Raw genomic sequence first — 12478 nt, 5'->3', positions numbered from 1 at the left:
CAGGATTAATTAAAGAAGAGCTTCAAATGGCTAGTAAATTGCAAAGTCATTTTCTTACACATGATCCAAATACTGAAGTGTCATGTCTGGTGCAATATAAATAATTATACAGAGATCTAGTCAAAACATGATATCGACAATTAATTACAGATGTTCATTGTAAAAAAAAATCTACCTTCAGAATTATTGGAAATTACTGTTAATTTAGTTCCTTTTACTGAAGAAAACATTTTTTCATTGCAGTATGAACAGGATGGTCAAAATGTTTCAAGTGATTGAAGTGATTTAATTCTAGTCTTACACAAAAGAATGTGGCTACTTTCAGAAAGTGACAGCGAATAAAATTTAACTGATGACCATATATATGCAGATATATTTGGGCCTTTTCAAATTTCTGTTTGTGGTACACTATTTTCTTTAAGAAAGATACATATGTATATACTTTAAATAAGTATTTAAAATAAAAAATATTTCATTAAAATTAAATAGATTTTTATTCAATGATTTTCATATGTTTTGTTTGAAAATAACTTATTGTTTGTATCGGGTTTTTACATCTGGAACCATTCTTCTATTTTTTTCATATGCACTCTATTCTTTTTACGCGGTTTTTTCTGAAACCAATCGATGGTGTAAATGGAGAATTGGGTGTATATCAGAGGCAAATATTCAGGGTATGTGGTGCTTATCCACCGAATAGCAATATCACTGATATTATATTTTTTAATTTATTCCTGTTAAAGACTCCTATAATTGTTTCCAGACTTTGCGTGACTCCTAAAAGTAAGCACAATATACTACTGCTTTATGAAGAAGACACTTTTCAATGTGTAAACATTGTGTCACATTTGCATTAATAGATCATGTACATTCAAAATACATACACCTTTGGAAAGATGTACAGATGGTACAGCAGGTCAAATTCTTAGTGTTCTAGTTATTTTAAACTTCCCAGAAGGTGTGTCAGGGTGAGCTCTGAGACAATAGCACCTAGAGGCTGTGATTGGTTGTGTCAACTAATCCAATTGAACATTGTAATTTGTCATGAGTTGCTGTTTTTTTTCTTTCTGAGTTTCATCTGTTTTGTGTGCGTGAAGTGTAAACAGACGTGGTGGGCAAGTTTTTATATTTTTAATATATAGGTCAAACTGATGTGAATTTTGTAGCACTGGTTGCATAAGCCATGACAGCATACCTATCCAAAATGGGCACATGATGCCACTGATATATATATATATATATATATACCATTATTAGTACAATAAACATATTAGAAAGTGAGAAAGTGACTGTATAATAATCTGTCAGAACAAACTTTATTATATGGAAATGAAACATGGACCATAAAAAAGAAAGATGAAAAATGAATTTAAATTGCAGAAATGTATTCCTTTAAAGAATAAATAGACATTCCATTTAGGGCTATAAAACAAATGATGAAATTTTACGGTCACTGTATATACATCTAATAAATGATTGCATACAATAGATATAAACAAAAATGGGCAATAGTTGACTACTGAAGTTACTGTATATAGATATAAAATAAATGGAAAAGAATTGAAGGCCAAGAAAGATATGGGGCACAAGATTGGAACTGGCTAGTTGGTCTTCCATGATAGAAAAAAAGAACTAAAAAGAAATATAGATATCCAAAATATATTCAAATTTATATCACCTTTATGATCTTTGATTCCTTTTGTGATATTTCATCCACCATTATTTGATGGAGGAAAGAGTACTACAGAATAGTTTGTAAGCATCAGGATATATCTTCTAAATTTTTCTGTCATTTGTTTAGTTGATTTTGTACAAACTTTGCTTCCCTACAAATATTTTGTATTTTTTAAAAGGACATGTTGACCAATTGTGAATTAATGATTTTTGACTATTGTTGCATCCACTACTAAATTTTTTTGTTCATTTGTGTGTTGTAACTTAACTGCATTCTTTCTGGCTGAGTCAATGTTTTTTTGTCTTCAGTTTTTTTCATCATCATTTGCTAAGTTTGGGTTCTTGATTTCAAGCTCTTTCATTTGTTTCTCTCCTACAATTCAATATTCACATCTGAGATGTGTAATGCATTGACTCTTTTCAAAAATTGATGATATGCAGTTTTTTAAAATTTTTTTTATCGATGTCTTTATTATTATATACAGTAAACCCTTGCCGAGCACGGATTTGCAGAACGCAATTTTGCACATACACGTTATCTTAATTGTTTCCATTTAATTTGTCCAATGCTAGAATTTCATTCATACGCGGTACGCTGCAGAGCGTCGGCCGGCAACCCTGCTTGGCGCTGCCAGCTAGCTGAGTGACCAAGGCCGAGTTGCAATCATTTCACTCACATTAGCAGAGCTGTAATCATGTATTTATCAGTGTTTATCCTCTTCTCCTTTTGCATTTGTATTTCTTTTAATTTCAAAAATTCAATATGACATCTAAGAGGAAGAATGAAGATGATAAAGCAGCAAAACAATGCAAAGTTTTGACATTATCTTAGAAAATTGAAATTTTAGATAAGTCGAAAAATGGTACACATGTTTCATCGCTTGTAAGAGAACTAGCTATAAACGAATCAAGCATAAGAACAATATGGGAGAATGAAGAAAAGATGTTTAGTGTCAAAGCTTCAGGCAATACTTCGGCAAAGGTTGCTCAAGTTCCAAGAAGAATTCTGCAATTGGAAAAGATGGAAAAAATATTAATAGCTTGGATTGACAATCAAGTAAACGAAAAAGGCTCAGTTGTGGATGGTGTTGCTATTCGAAACAAAGCTTTAGATTTGTTTTCTTTCGTTTTAAATTAAGATGGCCAATTGTCAGAGAAAATTGACTTTCAAGCAAGCAAAGGCTGGCTTGAAAACTTTAAGCGTCGTTTTAATTTGCACAATGTAAAGCTTCAGGGAGAAGCTGGCTCTGCAGACAAAGAAGCAGCAGAGAAATTCAAACCCCGATTTTTGAAATTCATTGAAGAGAGGGGTTACGTTCCACAACAAATTTTCAATGCAGATGAGATGGGCCTATTTTATAAGCGAATAGGACAATGAACCTACATCACAAAGACACAAAAGGTTGCCCCAGGTTTTAAAGCTTTTAAGGATAGACTCACTTTGCTTTTTTGTGGAAATGCATTAGGGGACTTCAAGTGCAAGCCTCTGTTCATTTATCGATCTAAAACGCCTCGTGCATTGCAGGGAAAAATTTTTGAGCAATTGCCCGTTGTGTGGAAGTGGAATAGAAAAGCTTGGGTAACAAAAGCCCTCTTTAATAACTGGTTTGAAAATTCATTTGTTAAAGAAGTCAAAAATTACTTAGAACAGCAAAACCTGTGCTTTAAAGTTCTCCTAATTCTCGATGATGCTCCAGGACATGATGCTGAAGCCCTCACAACATTGCATCCAAATGTAGCGGTTTTATTCCTCCCACCTAACACCACTTCCTTAATCCAACCAATGGATCAAGGGATCATAAAAACATTCAAAGCCTATTATGTCAGGCATGTTTACACCTCTGCAAATAAAGCGCTAGACAAAGGAAAGCACAACACGCTAATAGCATTTTGGAAGCGATTCAACATAAGCCACTGCATAGAAATGATTAAACTTGCATGGGAACAAGTGAATTCATCAACATTGAATGCTTGCTTGCATCAGCTCTGACCAGAAGTTGTCAACAATTTTAAAGGATTTCCATTGATTGAAAATGAAGCCAAAGAAATCGTACAAATTGCAAAAGCAATTGGCGGTGAAGGATTTTCAGATATGGAAGAAGGAGAAGTCAAAGAATTAATCGAGAATGACGTTCGAGAAATGACGAATGAAGAAATGGATGATCTTGTAACACCAGTTACAAGATCATCCAATCAAAAAAAAATCACACAGGAACTGTGATTTTGCAATGGAGATCGACCCAAATGAAGAAAGAAGAGGACACTTTATGAAAGGCATTGAAAAACTCTGCGCTCCTTAACCGCGAAACTTTTAAAGAGTTGCATCAGTCATTGTCCAAAGCAAAAATCACTAACTTTTTAAAAAAATAATTGTATCATGTACCTACTTATTAAGCATCTAAAAATCCTTTCAATTAACATTTGTTTCATTTTTCTCTTTTAATTACAACAATATTTAGGTTAGTTTAAATTATACATACATACTTTCTTAATTTGAACTATACCTAACACATTTTTTTCCATAGAAAGTTAACTTTGTGGAACGCGATTTTGCTGTGCGTGCAATGTATTAATGACGTAACCCCCTGCTTTCGGCAAAGGTTTACTGTACAGTGAAATTTTTTGAATTAAATTGATTTCAAGTGTTATAATTAAGGTTTATTAATTTTTATAAATAAGGTCTATGAAATAACCTTAATGCATAACCAGTGCCAAGGAAATTAATTGGGCTCTTTGAGTCACAACAATGTCCAACTTTAAGGCCAAGTTCAGAATGGAGGGAAATATTTGTTGATCCTAATGTTGTTCATTTATTCTTTAAGGTATGCATATATGTTGTTAATCTTTTATATATTGCTTAGATGAAATTTTAAGATTTTAAATGCTCTACTTTTATATAATGTCATATGCTCAGTATGAAGCATGTTTATTATGATTACTAGACTTTAATTTGATTTGAGTAGATTGTGCAGTCTTTGATAACTAATTTACAAGATATACTGTATCCAGTCTTCTTTGTATGTAAATAGAGATCTAGAGTTACATTACAAAAGGAAATGCATCTTTAAATTCAGTGAGTGTAATTACTAAATGTTGATTAATTTTATATAGATGAGAACACAGACTGATAAAAAAACTAACTTATTGTTGATATTTTGTTGGTATTCTATCCAGTATCTTCAGAGCACAAAAACAGTTTGTCACAGTATGCGAGACAAAAACAATTTGGTATAACAATGGGACTGGTTTGAAGCGTACAACATAAAGACTAAAGTCCTTATTAGGTACCATCTATGTTGAGGGGGGAAAAAAAAAACGGAGAGAGAGAAAGCAGGTATTAATTTGGTCTTAAGATGAATGCCTCCCAAATCTTTGGCAAATTTATACAGCCATACTTGTTGAAGTTCAGGGTATGTTTCAAGACTTCTGTTGGTTCCAGGAACAACCTCTCTGACTTATAAAAGCTTCTGTGCAGCACTTTTGTTTTTTTCCAATTGATCCTGTGTGCTGGGGTATCTAAAGCATGGTCTGCTAGACCTGACTTGCCATAGCGATAGTGGCGGATATATTTTTTATTGTTCACTGAGGCAGATGTCTACAGTTCTTCCTGTCTGTTCATAGTAAGCTCGATCACACAAACAAGGCACTTCATCGACCCCTAGATGTCATAAAGGAGAGATTCTGTCCTTCAGTGAATGGATGAGAGTTGCCAGTTTCGCATATGGTTTAAATACAGTGTGTAGTTGATGTTTATTAAGCACTCTAGATATCTTTTCAAATGTGCCTTTAAGGATGGTGACATCCATACATTAAAGGCACATTTACTATTTGACAGTTTTGTTGTAGTCTTCTGTGGTAGACAATGGGGGGGGGGGGCTGGATTTCTGGGGATCATTTAGTATTTTGTCTATCTTATGGGGATTATAGCCATTGGCCAAGAAGGTGTGACGTAAATGAGTGAGTTCAGCAGTGAGAGCAATGTCATTGGAACAAATCGCTCTAGCTCTGTGGGTTAGTATTTTTAGGATACCATATTGTTGAGATGGATGATGGTGTGATTGTTTGTGTTAATATCTCCCTGTATGTGTGTGGGTTTTCTATAAACTGAGAATGATAAGGTACCATCTGGAAGACGTGATTAGTGTATCCAGGAAGTGCAGACAGTCATTAGCTTCCAGTTCCATTGTAAAGTGGATTTTTGGGTGTTGGCTATTTAAATGTGCTAAGAAATGTATCCTATGTGTCTGGGCCATGTGGCCAAATAGCAAGCACATCATCAACATAGAGTAGCCAAACTGGTTTGAGAGTGGCTGTAGCCATAGCTGGCTTTTCAAGTGTTCTATGTAGAAATTGGCTAAGTGGCAGAAAGGGTGAACCCATTACTGTTCTATCCAGTTATGTATATCTTCCCTTTCCATGTAAAATAACTTGCATGTACTGTAAATTTAAATAGTTCAAATATATCAGAGGGAAAATATGACTGTCATCAACACCATGAAAATAAATAATATGTACTGTGAACACATAAGCCTTTCCATGCATTTACAATTATATTTTCAATGGAGTTTTTAAAATGGGAATAATTTTTTTTATTTATCATATCATATGATAAAATCTCTTGCCCCTCCAGTAAGGAGGGGCAAGAGATTTTGTTGTTTGGATAATTTATGGTAGGGAGAATCAGTGGTATCGTCTATTGGTCTTAGAGGGAATTGGGTTTATTATGAATTTTAGGCAAGCCGTATGTAAATTTATCTCTCTTCTTTATTTTTACTTTATCTATTCTTTTATCTATCAATCTGTCTACTTCCTTACTTAAATTTATTCTTGCCCCCCCCCCCCCCTTTTTTTTTTTCTGCAGTTAGGTAGACCTCATGTAATAAGTCTATCTAATATAACAGTCCCTAAGCAATCGCACAATAGCAATTAAGAAATTTATTTGATCTTTTTATGTTTGACAGTCAGGGCAAGAAGATGACAAAATTAATTTAACACTTCTATACAAATTCTATATATGCAAGTCGTGGCTCGATACTATTTTTTTTCTCTGCAGGTTCGATATTATTTTCGGGAGATAGAGCATTGGCTAAGGAATGAGAACCAGGTAATTACAAAACAAAAACATGTGTATTATCAAACTAAAAGATATGATAGAGAGCATATGAAAGTTGATTAAAGATTAACTTAATCAAGAGCACTTTAAGACTCAATATTACTTGCTATCCGAGCAACAGAAACTGTAGTGCTTTCACTATCAGAAAAACCTATTGTGCCTTGATATAAAGGTGTCTTCTATGACACAACTTGGCTTACAAGTATGCAAAAATATTCCAGGGGATTACATTAACTTTCTTCCAACACATCCAATACTTAATTGATACTAATTCAGGCATTACCATAAGCAACTTATGAACTAGACATACTTAACAATACAAGTTCTTCCCTTATTCAAAATTCAATATAACTGCCAGTTAACAAGTAACCTCTCTCAATTCTTTACGATTTTGAGTTACAATCATATAATATACTACAAACAAAATAATGGCTTACTTGCTAATAAACGTGAGAGGAAACTCCGATTTATTCCATATCACACATAGAGGCTTCCATCCAGTCAATCCTCGAGAGTTTTCCATTGTTGGATGCACTGGGATTCTGCCATAGCTACCGGGAGCCTAGAGTGAGCTGCTGGCAGAGAAACATCTGGCATTGGTGGTGGGAAGAGTGATCATCCTGGAACTAGGGAAGGAGCCGCAGCAGACCTCGTAGGTGAAGAGCCAAGGACCAAAAAGCCTAGAACCACATGCTGCATTGCTTTTTATTCCATTTTCCTTCCTTTGTTCTTAAGTAAGAGTATTCCCTGATTAGCCAGAAGCAATGAAAGATTCGATGTCATTGCTGGCCACCAGACCTTAACGATTTTGGTGGTATTCAGTGCTAATCTGGCTTAACTTTTATTAAGCTTTTACAAATCGAAAGTGCAGGTGCATTCTAACAGTAATTTATTCTTTTATATTATTACAACTAAGTACATTTTTTTCTTATAATTTCAGACAAAAAATGGTAAAATATTTAGCAAAAATTCTCTAAAAAAAATAATTTCTCGCGAGATTTTACATTGTACATCCCATATATAGGATATGAAGCCATATTCATAAACCTAGCTAAACCCAATAAATATATAATCTCCAGTTATGACTGTGGTCAATCTAGCCTTGCAGACCATGCTTTCGTTACAGCTCACAGAATCAATTGGAAAAAGACCATCATGCTCCATTCTAAATTTACTGTGTGATGAGAAAGAGAAAGACTGTTTTTAGAATTTGCTGCTGCTCTTAAAAATCAGCCTAATTTAAATAAATATGGTTTCATAAAACTTATTGAAGATCAATCTAAATAGGCTTGAGGCCAAAGTTGAGGTAGAGTTGCCCGAGGAACAAGCAGGTTTTAGGAAAGGTAAGGGCACCAGAGATCAGATCCTTTGCCTTAGACAGATCATAGAAAAATATATAGAATTTAGATGCCCCTCTGGTAATGTGTTTCTTAGACTACTCTAAACTTTTTGACTGTATCCAGCATGTGAAACTGTGGAAAGTAATAGAAATAATGGTTTTCCTCAACATACCATCAGGTTGATAGCAAACCTGTACAGGAGCAAGAAGAAGCCATAGTAAGAACAGGTGTTGGATTAACTGATTGACTTCAGGTTAGAAAGGGAGTTAGGCAAGGGTGTTTACTTTCTCCTCACATAGATACTAAACAACTTGCAGTTGTTTAGTATCTGTGATGAGGACATCATGTGTGAAGCATTGGATGAGCTCAAGATAGGAATTAAGATAGGTGGTAGATTAATCAGTAATCTGAGGTATGCTGATGTAATGAGGCACTCCTCTGTAATGAGCAGAACTAGGACAAATTCTTGATTAAACAAACAAGATCAGTAATAACAGAGGACTTCAACTCAATCCTAGCAAGACAAAGATCATGGTTCTCAAAGGAAATACAAACAGGGAAGCTCTTGAGAAACAAATGTACCTTAATGGAGAAAGAATTGAGCAAGTCAGCAAATTTGAGTACTTCGGATCCATTACCAATGTGAAGAATTGCTGTTCAGAAGACATCAGAAGAAGATTAGGAATGACTAAAATAACAGAGACTTGTCTAAAATCTGGAAGGATGGATGGATCTATCTCCATGGGAACAAAGTTGAGGATTTTGGATGCAGTTGTTTTTCCAACAGCAACTTATGGATGTGAGACTTGAAACCTAAAGAAGTCAGATAAGAAACGGATACCTGCTTTTTGAGATGTGGTGTTACAGAAGGCTGTTGAGGATATTGTATACTGAAAGGCATAGAAATGAATGGGTGTTATAAAAGATCAGTAGAACTTCAAGGCTCCTTAAGGACATTGACAGAAGAAAGTTAAAATATTTTGGACACATTGAAAGGATGGAAGGAGGACTTCTGAGAACAGTAATATAAGGTAAAGTTCCTGAAAAAAGAGGAAGGAGCAGACCCTCAATGAGATGGATGAATGGTGTGTGTGTGTGTGTGGAGTGACTGATCTTAGAGTCGACGCCTTCAGAAAAGCATACAACAGGACTACATAGTGAGGACTGGTGTGGCACTGTGCATTGGAGTGACCATATGGCATCTGTGGATGTTCAATGAACAGATGATGATAAAACTTCCCAAAATATGGGAAAATACTTCGAGATCCCAGCATCATATGGTGCCAGGTATCCATAGAAGGAGCACTACCTAGTTACGACTCTAGTCTTTTGTCCATGTGTTTCAGTTAGTTTTGTGCTGCCTGTGTGTGTGTTACAAGTTGCAGTTTGTACTCACTGACGATGTCTTTGGAACTGAGATGAAATATTAAATTTCATCTCAGTTCAGCATTAAATACTATTTTTCACTCAATTAAACTTTTATTATGAGTTTTTCCCAGCACTTAAGCCTTAGCACATGTATAGAGTACTTTGGCTAAAAGGAAGATCCATCTGAATGGATATCCCTTGCCTGAATCCTATTTAGTCTACTCTCATCTTTTGTTTATATGTTAATATGTTATTTGTATTTTGATTTGTATAGTTCTTTTTAATAATTTATGTATATGACCTAATATCCAGTCATTAGGGATTTCTCTGTGGATTATAACAGGTTGGTTTTGAAAGGCTTTGTCATTTCTTCTCCATACTTCTAGAACTCTGCTCATTTCATTTTTGATTAGAGCTTTATACTTTTATTTGTCTCATTGCAGCATTTATTCCTACTGTTTCCTTTTCTTAATATTTTTGGAATCTTTTCATTTTTATCAAACTGGATATTAGGATATTTTTTCATGTTTTTCAGCACATCATTTCATTTTTTTTAAATTTTACCTATCAGAATGCCTATTATGTTTAATTTTTAATTATATGGGTTTATATGCTTTAAAAGATTCTTTATTGTGTTATATACTAATTTTATATTATGATGAATGTCTCTATTCTAATATATTTACTTCAAATTCAGCTTTGTTCTGAGTAATAATAAGTTTTTGTTTCATCTTTTGATTTCATAGATTTATTATTTCAGAAGTAAGCCAATTATTATTAGGTCTCTCTCTCTCAGTAATCTTTGAGTTATTACATCTAGTATTGAATTTTTTTCTTTTCCCAAAATTCTTCTGTATTTTCAAGGTTCAAGGCCCTTATTTTATAATTAATTTTTATTAAAACTCAGTTTGTGTATTGGACTATAAGAGTCCAATATATAAGACCAACTATAAGACTATAATTTTGTGGTATTGTCTTAGAGGTCTTTATATGTTGGTTGTTGTCCTCTTAATCTATTAACATACAAAGACGTCTGTGACAAGTCTTTTGTTTATTGCACAAAAAATTGATTTTGAAGTATCGCAGATGTTACGAAGTTCGCATCAGTTTCAAACGAATTTCATACAAAGACCTCTGTGACACGTCCTTTGTTTATTGCACCAAAATTGATTTTGACGTATCGCAGACGTTACGAAGTTCATGTCTCTTTCAAACGATAGGGTATTAGCAGTGAATATATATGTATATAAACTCTATTCACTAGTTAGTTTGTGTTGCAATTTATTATCGTCCCTAATATGTTAGCCGAAAGTGATATTGAAAGCGGAGAGGACAGTTTGGATAAAAACAGCGAGACAAATTTATATCGTCAAAGTGTTGGCATTTTTGACTTGTCAAGTGACAATAGTGACAGTAGAAGTGGAAGTTTGGTTCGAGGCAATGTTCGTAAACTTTTGAGACCGATATCGTCTAGTAGCAATGATTCCGATGTAACAGAAAATGAATAGAATTGGCAAGAAAAGGAAAATATTCCTATTATAAAACCATTTACGGAAATTCCCGGCATCAATGCAGTTGCTTTTCTAAGATTTGGTTCAAATCCGACACCTCTTTCTGTTTTGAAACAAATACTTTGTGATCATAGTATTTGTAACAAATACTGTAACTATCATGTCAAAGAAATGACATGATAGTTACAGAAACTAATAGATATGCGGCTCAAGCAATAAATGAGGAAATTACTAAAAAAGATTGAAGAATGGTATCCAATAACAAGTGACGAATTGCAGGCATATTTTGCATTATGTATAATTATGTCACAGGTAAAAAAAATGTAATATAGACATGTATTGGTCAAAGAGGGCTGTGGTTGAGACACCCATAAATTCAAAAATTATGCCTCGTAAACGCTTCTTGGCTATATCTCATTTTCTCCATTTCGTGGATAATGAAACAATAAACAAAAATGACAAAATATGTAAAGTGCGAAATATAGTCGACTACCTGAATAATAAGTTTCAGCAGTTATATACACCAGATAAAAATGTAGTAATTGACGAATCCCTTATGAAATATAGAGGTCGACTAAATTATGTACAGTTCATTGCTAGCAAACGAGCACGATTTGGGATAAAATTTTACAAGCTACGTGAATCAGACTCTGGGTATTGTTCAAAGTTCAAAATTTATATAGGAAAGGATCAAATTCCTGGAAGCGATACACCTGCATCTCAAAATGTCGTCATGGAGTTGGCTGAACCTATTTTAGGAAAAGGATATGTTATTCTTAGATAATTGGTATTCGTCACCAAAATTATTTTATTTCTTGTACAAATGTTGTGGGGACAGTGAGAAAAAATTGCAAGAATATGCCTAAGAAATTGACGACATATAAAATAAAAAAAGGCGAATCAAAAACTTAATCTTGTCGAGGAATTTTGTTATTACGTTGGCACGATAAGAAGGATGTTTACATGATAAGCACAAAGCATTCAAAAGAAGAAATGGTAGATACGGGAAAAGTAAGGAGAAGTAAGAGGGGCAATGAAGAAAAAGTAATAAAACCTAAATGTGTTCTTGAATACAATTGCGGAATGGGCGGTGTCGATAGGCAAGACCAACTACTTGCTTGTTTTCCAATTATGTGAAAATGCGTCAACAGTTACAAGAAAATATTTTTTATTTGATGGATATCGCTATTTACAATGTTTATGTTTTATATTTCAAACTACCCAATACATCAAAACTAACAATAGTCAATTTCCACTTGAACATAGCAGAAGATATGTTGTCAAATATATCTTTACCTAATTATAGTACTCATGGACATCCATCGCAAAAGGACTGCCCAATTAGACTGCAGCAAAAAATTGGGCACATTTCCCTGAACATAAACACCCCTACTGATAAAAAGCAACATTCAACAAAGAGATGCCATGTATGTGCCAAGCATAATGTAAGAAGTGAGACTACATGGCAATGT

At 34.0% G+C, this 12478-nt stretch overlaps 1 protein-coding gene across 1 annotated transcript in view; it reads left to right on the top strand.

The window, feature by feature from the left end:
• The window catches only part of LOC150094192 (exportin-4-like), a 541216-nt gene that overhangs the window by 214583 nt on the left and 314155 nt on the right, over positions 1–12478 (top strand). The window contains exon 7 of the mRNA XM_090412419.1: positions 4384–4496. Within this exon, the coding sequence (XP_090268545.1) occupies positions 4384–4496 (113 nt within the window). The remainder of the gene's footprint in view (positions 1–4383; positions 4497–12478) is intronic.

The sequence above is a fragment of the Typopeltis vanoorti genome, chromosome 22, assembly GCF_054136105.1.
Source record: "Typopeltis vanoorti isolate ZY-2024b chromosome 22, IOZ_Tvanoo_1.0, whole genome shotgun sequence".
Taxonomy (NCBI): Eukaryota; Metazoa; Arthropoda; class Arachnida; order Uropygi; family Thelyphonidae; genus Typopeltis; species Typopeltis vanoorti.
This window is presented reverse-complemented; position numbering and strand designations above follow the sequence as displayed.